Below are 14,972 nucleotides of genomic sequence, written 5' to 3'. Positions count from 1 at the left end.
GTGCTGCAGCTCAGTTACAAGCCCAAGCTACAGTGCTGGAGCTCAGTTACAATCCCAGGCTACAGTGCTGCAGCTCAGTTACAAGCCCAAGCTACAGTGCTGGAGCTCAGTTACAATCCCAAGCTACAGTGCTGCAGCTCAGTTACAATCCCAGGCTACAGTGCTGCAGCTCAGTTACAATCCCAAGCTACAGTGCTGCAGCTCAGTTACAAGCCCAAGCTACAGTGCTGCAGCTCAGTTACAATCCCAGGCTACAGTGCTGCAGCTCAGTTACAATCCCAGGCTACAGTGCTGCAGCTCAGTTACAATCCCAAGCTACAGTGCTGCAGCTCAGTTACAATCCCAGGCTACAGTGCTGCAGCTCAGTTACAGATTTCCAGACTCCAGTACATTATCCGGCCATTAGTAAATGATGCATCATGGAACATAATTTTATAATATCGATATATAATATTTTATTCCGGGATCAGACAGGTGGACGACTACCAAATGTTGTGAACTACGGGTGGTCATAGAACAGTGTAGAAAATCTACAAAAGAACCATTAAAATGGAAACTAAAAGCAACAAATCAGTACAAATTTACCACCCGAGCACAGTGTCTGGAAATACTGGGGGGGAGGGGAGAAGATGGGGTGAATGTAATAAGGTCAGCCAGTGATAAGTGTGGCAGTTTATTGGCCATATTGGATATCTACAGACAATTCTCTGAAGGTCACAGATCACATATAAGATACAGACATTTCCAGACTTAGTTCTGATAGATCAGGGCAAGAACAGAAGGGCTGGGGCAGCTGTAAGGGTTAATTTAAAGGCACATTATAAACAAACCAGACAGTGAAAAAGAATGTCACGTTTTTCAAACCATCAGGGCGTAATATACAGCCAACGGCATGGAAGAGCGTCCTATGGCAGGAGTCAGCGGAGGCAGAAGGGAAGGCAGCAAACATGGAGAGATGGTCCACAGGCCACCCCGATGAGACACAAGACAAAAGTGATGGCCACTAGGTTATGGGAGCTACGGTGTTAGGTGCCCCCCGGGAACAGGTGATGGAGGAGTGCTGGAGAAGAGTTACAGAGTCCGATGTCTGCTGGTGTCCAGTGAGAGGAAGACAAGGACTGGAGGAGATGGAGATGGCAGATGTAGAGTTAGACCCAGCAGGGAGTGGCTCCACCATCGGGGAGTGGCTCCACAAGCAGCGAGTGGCTCCACCATCGGGGAGTGGCTCCACAAGCAGGGAGTGGCTCCACCAGCAGGGAGTGGCTCCACAATCGGGGAGTGGCTCCACCAGCGGGGAGTGGCTCCACCAGCGGGGAGTGGCTCCACCATCGGGGAGTGGCTCCACAAGCAGGGAGTGGCTCCACCATCGGGGAGTGGCTCCACAAGCAGGGAGTGGCTCCACCGGCAGGGAGTGGCTCCACAATCGGGGAGTGGCTCCACAAGCAGGGAGTGGCTCCACCATCGGGGAGTGGCTCCACAAGCAGGGAGTGGCTCCACCAGCAGGGAGTGGCTCCACCAGCAGGGAGTGGCTCCACAAGCAGGGAGTGGCTCCACAAGCAGGGAGTGGCTCCACCAGCGGGGAGTGGCTCCACCAGCAGGGAGTGGCTCCACCATCGGGGAGTGGCTCCACCAGCAGGGAGTGGCTCCACCAGCAGGGAGTGGCTCCACCAGTGGGGAGTGGCTCCACCAGCAGGGAGTGGCTCCACCATCGGCTACACCACCGACACAAACCAAAATGGAGCCTTGTACAGATGAAGCGTGGAGGTCACCAGTATCTGTGCAGCCTCATCTACAGCGCTCTCACACGGGTTCAGCCACAGAGGAGCGTACGGTCAGTAGTCATCATCTAGATAATTATTTTATTACCTATGTGCAATTAAAACCACAAATCAACATGGTCTAAGAGCTGAAAACGCGCAGATTAGACCCTGATCATCCGTGAAACCAGTCCCCCCTGAACACAGCGGTGCGAGGAGGGGAAAGAAAACCAGGAGAGCAGGTAAGGGAGGGACTGAGTGGACTCTGGCTTGTTGCTGGTGAGTGTTTGGCACACAGAAAAGATGGACCCATAAAGCTGGAGGGGACCTCCGAGAGCCTGGAGGTCACCCCTTCCTGTAGGCAGAGCTCCTCTGGTTCCAGGGACGGCTCTCTCTGTGCTGGGGCCCAGGGTCTCAATGTGGGTTAGGACAGGAGTCTCTACATTGGTCCCGAGGTTTATTAGTAACCATTCTTTATAACACGGTGCCCTGAATGATCAACTCTGGGTTCTCAATGTCCTTTCTGCTCTGCACCATCCTGAGTTCCAGCTGAGGATATGATGGTCTCACCCCAGGTCCAGCCAGAGCTGCAAAGAGACAACAATCAGAATTGTTCCATGCACACCTCACATTAATGACGAAAAAGCCTCTCCCGATGTGGTGGCCCTGCCCCCCATGTTTCTAGCAGCCGAGGGTCCACATACTGCACACACAGACGCCTCAACCCTTCTTCTCCCGGGACTCACTGCGTGCGCTGGTGATGGTTCTCTGCAGTACAAGCTGCATGGCGGACACCGTCTTCTCACACGCCAGCTGCAATCACAGGAACAAGTCAGGACCAGGACTGGCCAAGTTCACACCAAGCACTGACAAGAACCGGCAGGAATCACCCCGAGCTCTGGGACCATCGATTTCTCAGTTATTAATAATTTACACCATTATTAACGGTTTACGTTGCAGAGTTGCAGTAAATCCGCTAAACACTAACACTATGGTGGTTTCCTCCCACATTCCAAAGACTGATAGCGAATGTAGATTGTGAGCCCCGATGGGGACAGTGCCGATAGTGTCCGTAAAGCGCTGCGGAATTAACGGCGCTATATAAGTGAATAAATAATAAAATAATATGGCGCGGAGCCTCCTCTATACACACTGTCAGATGTGATTGTAATAGCTATAAGCCGTTTCATAGCAAGACTATGACCTCCAGATGACCCCAGTGTAAGGGGATCCCCTGATGTGAACAGGTAATTAAAGAGGATTATCTGATGGATTGCAGACCAGGCAGGGCTGACAGAGAAATTTATGGCCGGTGGAGATAACAACCTATCACCTCCAGCCTCAGCTTGGATAGAAACACGCAGCAGATTACTTTAAAATCCTTTGTCCTCCTTTTGCAGATTATGAATGGAGGTTTTTATGAACGGCAGAGATATGACAGATATGAGAGACATATTTTCGGAGTTGTGACAAAGTGGCAAATGTAGCGCATTGTCTTACGTCACTGGGCAGTTGCGGCAACACCTCAAAACTACTATTGATCAGATGGATGATGCTATACATGCCGTGTCTCCTATCTATAGAAAGGCAAAATCAAGATAGGAAACATGACAGTAATATCTCTCGCCTGGGACCTGCAGGGGTGAAGATATTGTCGAAGGTGGGGATCCCATAATTTTCTAAAGACTAGCACAACTCATGATTACCCCTGTTTTGGGTCACTGGAGGGGAGGTATGGGGGCGTGACTGGTGTTAATAAAAGCAAATACCGAACTATGTTTAGTGTCAGTCCTGGGAGATGTAGTGCGCTGTGGTTCTGTACCATAATCGCCCAAAAACAAAGAGCTCCCCTTCACAAGAGACAGAGTCGTTCCTGTGACATCAGGTTTAGTACTTTTCTTCTATTTATCATTTTTATTTTATATAATTGTATATACTGTATTGTTTTGTTCCCATTTTGTAACATCTTTGTATATTTTTATAAACACTGCCTATCTTTTTGGATTAAATATAAAATGTAATAGCTCTGTTCCTCTTGCTCTGTAAACCGCACCCCTGAAGTCATACACTACCTGTAACGGGTGTCCAATCATCCTGTATAAATGATTGGGGGAGGCATTGGCAGCTAGTAGTGGTTCAGTTCCTTTTGTTATTTTGGAATTCGCAGTGACCGTACCGGGGTATATATATTCCATGCATTGGAATCAGAGGTGTATATACCATACACTCACAGTTAGTTCCCCAATAAACTACCTAGTAGTGAAAGCAGCCGCGGCCTTGTCCATCATTTGACAGACAACTGTCTAATTGTCAGGGCAATTACAGGAAGAGGAGTGTTGTTCCCTGACAAACTGGTGTTCTCCTTGACAAACACATTCTGAGCTGTCTCTGTACAATGTGGTCACCAGTCACCGACATCATCGCCATCGCAGAGTTTACCTTAAAGTTGTTGGGGTGAAGGTGAGTCCAAGCCAAAAGCATAGCTGCAAAGAGATCTCCTGTGCCCACAAACACTGCGTCAACTCGGGGTAGTTCAAAGCAGATCCTCAGTGTCTGGATCTGTCCGTCCTCCCGCACTACAAAAAAGGCAGAACAAGCAGGGGGTGTTCATCAGAAGCAACACAGTTTCAGGATTTTTATGTCCTGTCCTTATCTTTAAGATGTCAGTGTCCCCTATTTTATTAGAATGTGAGGGTTCGGCCAGCGTGTGTTGAGTCCCTGGGGCCGGCGCGTCACGAGGCTCAGGGACAGAAGCCAGAGAGTGTCGAGCTTCCCCGGGGGAACGGGCGGAGCGTGATGAGCCCCCGGCGAGTGTCTAGGGCCTGATGAGCCCCACCCGGCGAGCAGACAGTAGTAGAAACGATGGATAATCTGGTAGTCCGTGGGAACAGACTGGTTGGTAAACAAGGAGTTACCAGCCATCTGACCCCATTTAGGAAACAGAAGAAGGCAGGAAAGATTTACACGTAACTCAGGGATAAAAACAAAGTTCAAGTTGTTTTGACCGAAAGCAGAACAGCTGTCGGCCAAGTGACCGGTGAACGGGAAGTTAGTGCTCTTTGGCGTCAATAAGTCCTCACCTCGTCTCTGGCTCGCCAGTGTAATGAGATAATCAGAACCTCGCGAGGCCGGGAGGTCTGAGCTGGTGATCACCACGGTGTTCGGTCCCAGAGAATGTAACATATCCATGACCTGAGAGACGTAAGCGGCGTAAATCCCAGCACAGGACAACAGTGAAGGCACAATGGGGATCTGCTCACCTGCACAGCCTCCTGCTGAGTGCGGATCTTACGCCCAGTCAACAACCTGAGGAGGAGGAGGACAATGTTACAGGACGGACGAGCACCATTCCTCTACATACAGCTGCCTGACGTAGAAATCACCATCCTCAGCTTACTGAGACGTCCTACACCCGGACCATCACCTTCATCCCTGATTACTTCATCCCTGATTACAGCCATTACAAGATATCATCTTATGAAGGGAATGTAGCAAAAACCCAATTATAAAGGTGGCTCGTGGGGCAGCCGATGCGGTACGCAGCCATTCACACACCTACTTTACAATCGTAAGGACATCGGAGGCTCAAACAGAAAATACTGCAAATATTGGGGCAAATATTGTAATGTTTGCCACTAAGCTACACATGCACTTACTCCGCTTCAAATTGGTTTGGAGTGATGATATCAGCGACCGGGACAACCAGATCTTTATAGACCGGGAGAAGCTCCACCGGGACATACTGATGAAAGACAGAGAAATGTACTAGCGAGAGGCGTCACAGCAAGAGGGGAGGGGGTCAGAGGGTGAAGGGGTCAGAGGGCGAGGGGAGGGTGTCAAGAGCGTGAAGGGGTCAGAGCATGAGAGGAGAAGGTCAGAGCGTGAGCGGGTCAGAGGGTGAGGGGAGGGGGTCAGAGCATGAGGGGAGGGGTCAGAGCGTGAGGGGAGGGGGTCAGAGAGTGAGGGGTCAGAGGGTGTGGGGGTCAGAGGGAGAGGGGAGGGTGTCAAGAGCGTGAAGGGGTCAGAGCATGAGAGGAGAAGGTCAGAGCGTGAGCGGGTCTGAGGGTGAGGGGAGGGGGTCAGAGCATGAGGGGAGGGGTCAGAGCGTGAGGGGAGGGTGTCAGAGGGTGTGGGGAGGGGGTCAGAGGGTGTGGGGAGGGGGTCAGAGGGTGAGTGGAGGAAACAGGAAGAGGACTCAGCATGAAAGGACAGACCTGGATGGAAAAGGATGAGGGGCCAGGCTCGGGCAGAACAGGAGGAGGGGTCAGTGTAAGGGGACAGGCAGTACAGGGGGAGGCGTCAGACCTGGGCAGTATAGAGGGAGGGGGTCAGTGTAAGGGGACAGGCAGTACAGGGTGAGGGGTCTGGCGTGGGCAGTACAGGGGGAGGGGATCAGTGTAAGGGGACAGGCAGTACAGGGTGAGGGGTCTGGCGTGGGCAGTACAGGGGGAGGGGGTCAGTGTAAGGGGACAGGCAGTACAGGGTGAGGGGTCTGGCGTGGGCAGTACAGGGGGAGGGGTCAGTGTCGGGATCATACTGATGAAAGACAGAGAAATGTACTAGTGAGAGGCGTCACAGCAAGAGGGGAGGGGGTCAGAGGGTGAGGGGAGGGGGTCAGAGCATGAGAGGGTCAGAGGGTGAGGGGGTCAGAGCGTGAAGGGGTCAGAGGGTGAGGGGAGGGGGTCAGAGCGTGAAGGGGTCAGAGGATGAGGGGAGGGGGTCAGAGCGTGAAGGGGTCAGAGGATGAGGGGAGGGGGGTCAGAGCGTGAGGGGAGGGGGTCAGAGCGTGAAGGGGTCAGAGGGTGAGGGTAGGGGGCCAGAGTGTGAGGGGAGGAAACAGGAAGAGGACTCAGCATGAAAGGACAGACCTGGATGGAAAAGGATGAGGGGCCAGGCTCGGGCAGAACAGGAGGAGGGGTCAGTGTAAGGGAACAGGCAGTACAGGGGGAGGGGTCAGGCATGGGCAGTACAGGAGGAGGGGTCAGTGTACGGGAACAGGCAGTACAGTGGGAGGGGTCAGGCTCGGGCAGAACAGGAGGAGGGGTCAGTGTAAGGGGACAGGCAGTACAGGGGTAGGGGCCAGGCACGGGCAGTGCAGGAGGAAGGGTCAGTGTAAGGGAACAGGCAGTACAGTGGGAGGGGTCAGGCACGGGCAGTACAGGAGGAGAGGTCAGTGGAAGGGAACAGGCAGTACAGGGGGAGGGGTCTGGCATGGGCAGAACAGGGGGATGAGGTCAGTGTAAGGGAACAGGCAGTACAGGAGGAGGCGTCAGACGTGGGCAGTACAGAGGGAGGGGTCAGTGTAAGGGGACAGGCAGTACAGGGTGAGGGGTCTGGCGTGGGCAGTACAGAGGGAGGGGTCAGTGTAAGGGGACAGGCAGTACAGGGTGAGGGGTCTGGCGTGGGCAGTACAGGGGGAGGGGTCAGTGTAAGGGGATAGGCAGTACAGGGGGAGGCGTCAGACGTGGGCAGTACAGAGGGAGGGGTCAGTGTAAGGGACCAGGCAGTATAGGGGGAGGCGTCAGACGTGGGGAGTACAGAGGTAGGGGTCAGTGGAAGGGGACAGGCACAGGCAGTACAGAGGGAGGGGTCAGTGTGAAGGGACAAGCAGTACAGGGGGAGGGGACAGGCAGCACAGGGGGAGGGGTCAGGTGTGGGCAGTACAGGGGGAGGGGTCAGTGTGAGGGGACAGGCAGTACAGGGGGAGGGGACAGGCAGTACAGGGGGAGGGGTCAGGTGTGGGCAGTACAGGGGGAGGGGTCAGTGTAAAGGGACAGACAGTACAGGGGGAGGGGTCAGTGTGAGGGGACAGGCAGTACAGGGTGAGGAGACAGGCAGTACAGGGGGAGGGGTCAGGTGTGAGCAGTACAGGGGGAGGGGTCAGTGTAAAGGGACAGGCAGTACAGGGGGAGGGGTCAGTGTGAGGGGACAGGCAGTACAGGGTGAGGAGACAGGCAGTACAGGGGGAGGGGTCAGTGTAAGGGGACAGGCAGTACAGAGGGAGGGGTCAGGTGTGGGCAGTACAGGGGGAGGGGTCAGTGTAAAGGCACAGACAGTACAGGGGGAGGGGTCAGTGTGAGGGGACAGGCAGTACAGGGTGAGGGGACAGGCAGTACAGGGGGAGGGGTCAGGTGTGGGCAGTACAGGGGGAGGGGTCAGTGTAAAGGGACAGGCAGTACAGGGGGAGGGGTCAGTGTAAAGGCACAGGCAGTACAAGGGGAGGGGTCAGGCGTTCTGTTCACAGCACTCATCACCAATGATGGAGGTCGTACCATTGAACCTTCCCCGTTCCACTTATCTCCCAGCACAGGATCACAGACTGTGGGAAACAGAGAGAGATTAACCTTTGAACGTCGCTCTGCTTCAGTTATTGATCTCACGTCACAGTTTGACGGCGCCATAATCGAAGAGAACGAGGTCGTGAAGCCTGTGGCGTGGAATCATGAGAAATCCAGGTCTGCAGAATTCTCGTTAAAGGGACTGTCCTAGAATCATATATTTTTAGCCAGAGGCCGGCACCTGATGAGGATAACAAAGTCGCCCCCGCAGGCCCAGCGCTGCCGATACTGCTGAGCATTGGTGTGCTAGCTACTCTCATCATCTGCCCGGACAACCTGTTTAACTCCTTAATCAGACTATTTTTTTTCCATTTTTGAGTACCTACTTTTCAGCAGCCGAAATTGCGATATAATATATAATATATTTTATATGAAAATAAGATTGGATTTTTGGGACTTTTCCACTACTCCCCTTCTAAATGTTTTTATACATTTTGTTATGTACATTTACACTGCTCCAAAAAACACTAAATCCCACATCCTAGAGATCACCGAATGAAATCTCTATTCATTACATAGTGGAGCGTTGAGAACAATAAAACATAAAAATCATCAATGTCAATAAAAATGAATCTCCCATGGAGGCCTGGATATGGAATGATGCTCAAAATCAGAGTGGAAAAACCCACTACAGGCCGATCCAACTTCAGTGGAAATGCCTCAAGACAAGGAAATGAGGCTGAGTATTGTGTGTGGCCTCCACGTGCCTGTATGACCTCCCTACAACGCCTGGACATGCTCCTGATGAGGCTGAGTATTGTGTGTGGCCTCCACGTGCCTGTATGACCTCCCTACAACGCCTGGGCATGCTCCTGATGAGGATGAGTATTGTGTGTGGCCTCCACATGCCTGTATGACCTCCCTACAACGCCTGGGCATGCTCCTGATGAGGCTGAGTATTGTGTGCGGCCTCCACGTGCCTGTATGACCTCCCTACAATGCCTGGGCATGCTCCTGATGAGTATTGTGTGTGGCCTCCACGTGCCTGTATGACCTCCCTACACCGCCTGGGCATGCTCCTGATGAGGCTGAGTATTATGTGTGGCCTCCACGTGCCTGTATGACCTCCCTACAACGCCTGGGCATGCTCCTGATGAGGCTGAGTATTGTGTGTGACCTCCACGTGCCTGTATGACCTCCCTACACCGCCTGGGCATGCTCCTGATGAGGCTGAGTATTGTGTGTGACCTCCACGTGCCTGTATGACCTCCCTACAACGCCTGGGCATGCTCCTGATGAGGCTGAGTATTGTGTGTGGCCTCCACGTGCCTGTATGACCTCCCTACAATGCCTGGGCATGCTCCTGATGAGGATGAGCATTGTGTGTGGCCTCCACGTGCCTGTATGACCTCCCTACACCGCCTGGGCATGCTCCTGATGAGGCTGAGTATTATGTGTGGCCTCCACGTGCCTGTATGACCTCCCTACAACGCCTGGGCATGCTCCTGATGAGGCTGAGTATTGTGTGTGGCCTCCACGTGCCTGTATGACCTCCCTACACCGCCTGGGCATGCTCCTGATGAGGCTGAGTATTATGTGTGGCCTCCACGTGCCTGTATGACCTCCCTACAACGCCTGGGCATGCTCCTGATGAGGCTGAGTATTGTGTGTGGCCTCCACGTGCCTGTATGACCTCCCTACAACGCCTGGGCATGCTCCTGATGAGGCTGAGTATTGTGTGTGGCCTCCACGTGCCTGTATGACCTCCCTACAATGCCTGGGCATGCTCCTGATGAGGATGAGTATTGTGTGTGGCCTCCACGTGCCTGTATGACCTCCCTACACCGCCTGGGCATGCTCCTGATGAGGCTGAGTATTATGTGTGGCCTCCACGTGCCTGTATGACCTCCCTACAACGCCTGGGCATGCTCCTGATGAGGCTGAGTATTGTGTGTGGCCTCCACGTGCCTGTATGACCTCCCTACACCGCCTGGGCATGCTCCTGATGAGGCTGAGTATTATGTGTGGCCTCCACGTGCCTGTATGACCTCCCTACAACGCCTGGGCATGCTCCTGATGAGGCTGAGTATTGTGTGTGGCCTCCACGTGCCTGTATGACCTCCCTACAATACCTGGGCATGCTCCTGATGAGGCTGAGTATTGTGTGCGGCCTCCACGTGCCTGTATGACCTCCCTACAACGCCTGGGCATGCTCCTGATGAGGCTGAGTATTGTGTGTGGCCTCCACGTGCCTGTATGACCTCCCTACAACGCCTGGGCATGCTCCTGATGAGGCTGAGTATTGTGTGTGGCCTCCACGTGCCTGTATGACCTCCCTACAACGCCTGGGCATGCTCCTGATGAGGCTGAGTATTGTGTGTGGTCTCCACGTGCCTGTATGACCTCCCTACAACGCCTGGGCATGCTCCTGATGAGGCTGAGTATTGTGTGTGGCCTCCACGTGCCTGTATGACCTCCCTACAACGCCTGGGCATGCTCCTGATGAGGTTGTGGATGGTCTCCTGTGGGATCTCCTCCCAGACCTGGACTAAAGCATCCGCCAACTCCTGGACAGTCTGTGGTGCAACGTGACGTTGGTGGATGGAGAAAGACATGATGTCCCAGATGTGCTCAATCAGATTCAGGTCTGGGGAACGGGCGGCCAGTCCATAGCTTCAATGCCTTCATCTTGCAGGAACTGCTGACACACTCCAGCCACATGAGGTCTGGCATTGTCCTGCATTAGGAGGAACCCAGCGGCCAACCGCACCAGCATATGGTCTCACAAGGGGTCTGAGGATCTCATCTCAGTACCTAATGGCAGTCAAGGCTACCTCTGGCGAGCACATGGAGGGCTGTGCGGCACTCCAAAGAAATGCCACCCCACACCATTACTGACCCACTGCCAAACCGGTCATGCTGAAGGATGTTGCAGAGAGCAGATCACTCTCCAATGCGTCTCCAGACTCTGTCACGTCTGTCACATGTGCTCAGTGTGAACCTGCTTTCATCTGTGAAGAGCACAGGGCGCCAGTGGCCACTTTTCCAATCCTGGTGTTCTGTGGCAAATGCCAAGCATCCTGCACGGTGTTGGGCTGTGAGCACAACCCCCATCTGTGGACGTCGGGCCCTCATACCACCCTCATGGAGTCGGTTTCTAACCATTTGTGCAGACACCTGCACATTTGTGGTCTGCTGGAGGTCATTTTGCAGGGCTCTGGCAGTGCTCCTCCTGTTCCTCCTTGCACAAAGGCGGAGGTAGCGGTCCTGCTGCTGGGTTGTTGCCCTCCTACGGCCCCCTCCACGTCTCCTGGTGTACTGGCCGGTCTTCTGGTATCTGCGCCATGCTCTGGGCACTTCTCTGACAGACACAGCTGCCCTTCTTGTCAAGGCTCGCATTGATGTGCCATCCTGGATGAGCTACACTACCTGAGCAACTTGTGTGGGTTGTAGACACTGCCTCATGCATGCAGTGTCTGCCTCGGCCCGTCCTGACAGTGGAGGCCACACGGCATGCTGGTAACCTCCAGGCAGCAGCGCTCTGCCCATAATGACAGCGGAGACCGCACGACATACTGTGAGCCTCCAGCCAGCAGCGCTCGGCCCGTCCTGACAGCAGAGGCCCTACGGCACGCTGGGAGCCTCCAGGCACCAGCGCTCGGCCCATCCTGACAGCAGAGGCCCTACGGCATGCTGGGAGCCTCCAGCCAGCAGCGCTCGGCCCGTCCTGACAGCGGAGGCCCTACGGCACGCTGGGAGCCTCCAGGCAGCAGCGCTCGGCCCGTCCTGACAGTGGAGGCCCTACGGCACGCTGGGAGCCTCCAGGCAGCAGCGCTCGGCCCGTCCTGACAGCAGAGACCCTACGGCACGCTGGGAGCCTCCAGGCAGCAGCGCTCGGCCCGTCCTGACAGCAGAGACCCTACGGCACGCGGGGAGCCTCCAGCCAGCAGCTCTCGGCCCGTCCTGATAGCGGAGGCCGCACGGCATGCTGGGAGCCTCCAGGCAGCAGCGCTCGGCCCGAGCAGGGACCGCACACCATGCTGGGAGCCTCCAGGCAGCAGCGCTCGGCCCGTCCTGACAGCAGAGGTCCTACGGCATGCTGGAAGCCTCCAGGCAGCAGCGCTCGGCCCGTCCTGACAGCAGAGGCCCTACGGCATGCTGGAAGCCTCCAGGCAGCAGCGCTCGGCCCGTCTTGACACTAGAGGCCCTACGGCATGCTGGGAGCCTCCAGGCAGCAGCGCTTGGCCCGTCCTGACAGCAGAGGCCGCACACCATGCTGGGAGCCTCCAGGCAGCAGCGCTCGGCCCGTCCTGACAGCGGAGGCCGGACGGCATGCTGGGAGCATCCAGGCAGCAGCGCTCGGCCCGTCCTGATAGCTGAGGCCGCACACCATGCTGGGAGCCTCCAGGCAGCAGCGCTCGGCCCATCCTGACAGCAGAGGCCCTAGGGCATGCTGGGAGCCTCCAGGCAGCAGAGCTCGGCCCATCCTGACAGCGGCGGCCCTACGGCACGCTGGGAGCCTCCAGCCAGCAGCGCTCGGCCCGTCATGACAGCGGAGGCCGCACGGCATGCTGGGAGCCTCCAGGCAGCAGCGCTCGACCCGTCCTGACAGCAGAGACCCTACGGCACGCGGGGAGCCTCCAGCCAGCAGCTCTCGGCCCGTCCTGATAGCGGAGGCCGCACGGCATGCTGGGAGCCTCCAGGCAGCAGCGCTCGGCCCGAGCAGAGACCGCACGCCATGCTGGGAGCCTCCAGGCAGCAGCGCTCGGCCCGTCCTGACAGCAGAGGTCCTACGGCATGCTGGAAGCCTCCAGGCAGCAGCGCTCGGCCCATCTTGACAGCAGAGGCCCTACGGCATGCTGGAAGCCTCCAGGCAGCAGCGCTCGGCCCGTCTTGACACCAGAGGCCCTACGGCATGCTGGGAGCCTCCAGGCAGCAGCGCTCGGCCCGTCCTGACAGCAGAGGCCGCACACCATGCTGGGAGCCTCCAGGCAGCAGCGCTCGGCCCGTCCTGACAGCGGAGGCCGGACGGCATGCTGGGAGCCTCCAGGCAGCAGCGCTCGGCCCGTCCTGATAGCTGAGGCCGCACACCATGCTGGGAGCCTCCAGGCAGCAGCGCTCGGCCCGTACTGACAGCGGAGGCCCTACGGCATGCTGGGAGCCTCCAGGCAGCAGCGCTCGGCCCGTCCTGACAGCAGAGGCCCTACGGCATGCTGGGAGCCTTCAGGCAGCAGCGCTCGGCCCGTCCTGACAGCAGAGGTCCTACAGCATGTTGGGAGCCTCCAGGCAGCAGCGCTCGGCCCATCCTGACAGCGGAGACCGCACACCATGCTGGGAGCCTCCAGCCAGAAGCTCTCGGCCTGTCCTGACAGCAGAGGCCCTACAGCATGCTGGGAGCCTCCAGGCAGCAGCGCTCGGCCCGTCCTGACAGCAGAGGTCCTACGGCACACTGGGCGCCTCCAGGCAGCAGCGCTCGGCCCGTCCTGACAGCAGAGGTCCTACGGCATGCTGGGAGCCTCCAGGCAGCAGCGCTCGGCCCGTCCTGACAGCAGAGGCCCTACGACATGCTGGGAGCCTTCAGGCAGCAGCGCTCGGCCCGTCCTGACAGCAGAGGCCCTACAGCATGTTGGGAGCCTCCAGGCAGCGGCGCTCGGCCCGTCCTGACAGCAGAGGTCCTACGGCATGCTGGGAGCCTCCAGCCAGCAGCGCTAGGCCCGTCCTGACAGCGGAGGCCCTACGGCATGCTGGGAGCCTCCAGGCAGCAGCGCTCGGCCCGTCCTGACAGCAGAGGTCCTACGGCATGCTGGGAGCCTTCAGGCAGCAGCGCTCGGCCCGTCCTGACAGCAGAGGCCCTACAGCATGTTGGGCGCCTCCAGGCAGCAGCGCTCGGCCCGTCCTGATAGCGGAGGCCGCACACTTCCCTGAGTTTTACAAGTAACTGCATTTACAGGCTTCATTACTTTCTCATTTCTTATTTAATAAGGAACAAATCTAGTGGATTTTTGTGATTGGAAGCAACAAATTAATGTCACAGACCCCGCCCCATAATAACATCACAATGTACTGCTGACAACCAGTCAGCCCCGCCCCATGATGACATGACATCACAATGTACTGCTGACAACCAGTCTGTGTATGGTGGAGAGGTTGTCAGCCCCGCCCCATGGTGACATCACAATGTACTGCTGACAACCAGTCTGTGTATGGTGGAGAGGTTGTCAGCCCCGCCCCATGATGACATCACAATGTACTGCTGACAACCAGTCTGTGTATGGTGGAGAGGTTGTCAGCCCCGCCCCATGATGACATCACAATGTACTGCTGACAACCAGTCTGTGTATGGTGGAGAGGTTGTCAGCCCCGCCCCATGGTGACATCACAATGTACTGCTGACAACCAGTCTGTGTATGGTGGAGAGGTTGTCAGCCCCGCCCCATGATGACATCACAATGTACTGCTGACAACCAGTCTGTGTATGGTGGAGAGGTTGTCAGCCCCGCCCCATGATGACATCACAATGTACTGCTGACAACCAGTCTGTGTATGGTGGAGAGGTTGTCAGCCCCGCCCCATGATGACATCACAATGTACTGCTGACAACCAGTCTGTGTATGGTGGAGAGGTTGTCAGCCCCGCCCCATGATGACATCACAATGTACTGCTGACAACCAGTCTGTGTATGGTGGAGAGGTTGTCAGCCCCGCCCCATGATGACATCACAATGTACTGCTGACAACCAGTCTGTGTATGGTGGAGAGGTTGTCAGCCCCGCCCCCGGTGAGGACATCACTGATGTAATGACATACAGTGGGGATTTGATCCACTGGTGATTTTGCAGTTTTCCACCTACAGAGAGTGGAGAGATCTGTGATATTTATCGTCGGTCACTTCACCTGTGAGAGCCAGAATCTAACAATAACATCCAGAGAATCACATT

At 56.1% G+C, this 14,972-nt stretch overlaps 1 protein-coding gene across 1 annotated transcript in view; it reads right to left on the bottom strand.

The window, feature by feature from the left end:
- Positions 1 to 660: 660 nt before the first annotated feature.
- Positions 661 to 14,972, bottom strand: part of PDXK (pyridoxal kinase) — a 37,363-nt gene continuing 23,051 nt past the window's right edge. Inside the window, exons 5-11 of the mRNA XM_073668807.1 lie at positions 8,030 to 8,076; positions 5,414 to 5,499; positions 5,018 to 5,063; positions 4,838 to 4,949; positions 4,197 to 4,333; positions 2,504 to 2,570; positions 661 to 2,344 (exon numbers count right to left, since the gene is read on the bottom strand). Of these exons, the coding sequence (XP_073524908.1) occupies positions 2,232 to 2,344; positions 2,504 to 2,570; positions 4,197 to 4,333; positions 4,838 to 4,949; positions 5,018 to 5,063; positions 5,414 to 5,499; positions 8,030 to 8,076 (608 nt within the window). The 3' untranslated portion in view covers positions 661 to 2,231. The remainder of the gene's footprint in view (positions 2,345 to 2,503; positions 2,571 to 4,196; positions 4,334 to 4,837; positions 4,950 to 5,017; positions 5,064 to 5,413; positions 5,500 to 8,029; positions 8,077 to 14,972) is intronic.

Source organism: Phyllobates terribilis, unplaced genomic scaffold (genome assembly GCF_046119375.1).
Source record: "Phyllobates terribilis strain yellow unplaced genomic scaffold, ASM4611937v1 Scaffold_2__4_contigs__length_985480577, whole genome shotgun sequence".
Taxonomy (NCBI): domain Eukaryota; kingdom Metazoa; phylum Chordata; class Amphibia; order Anura; family Dendrobatidae; genus Phyllobates; species Phyllobates terribilis.
This window is presented reverse-complemented; position numbering and strand designations above follow the sequence as displayed.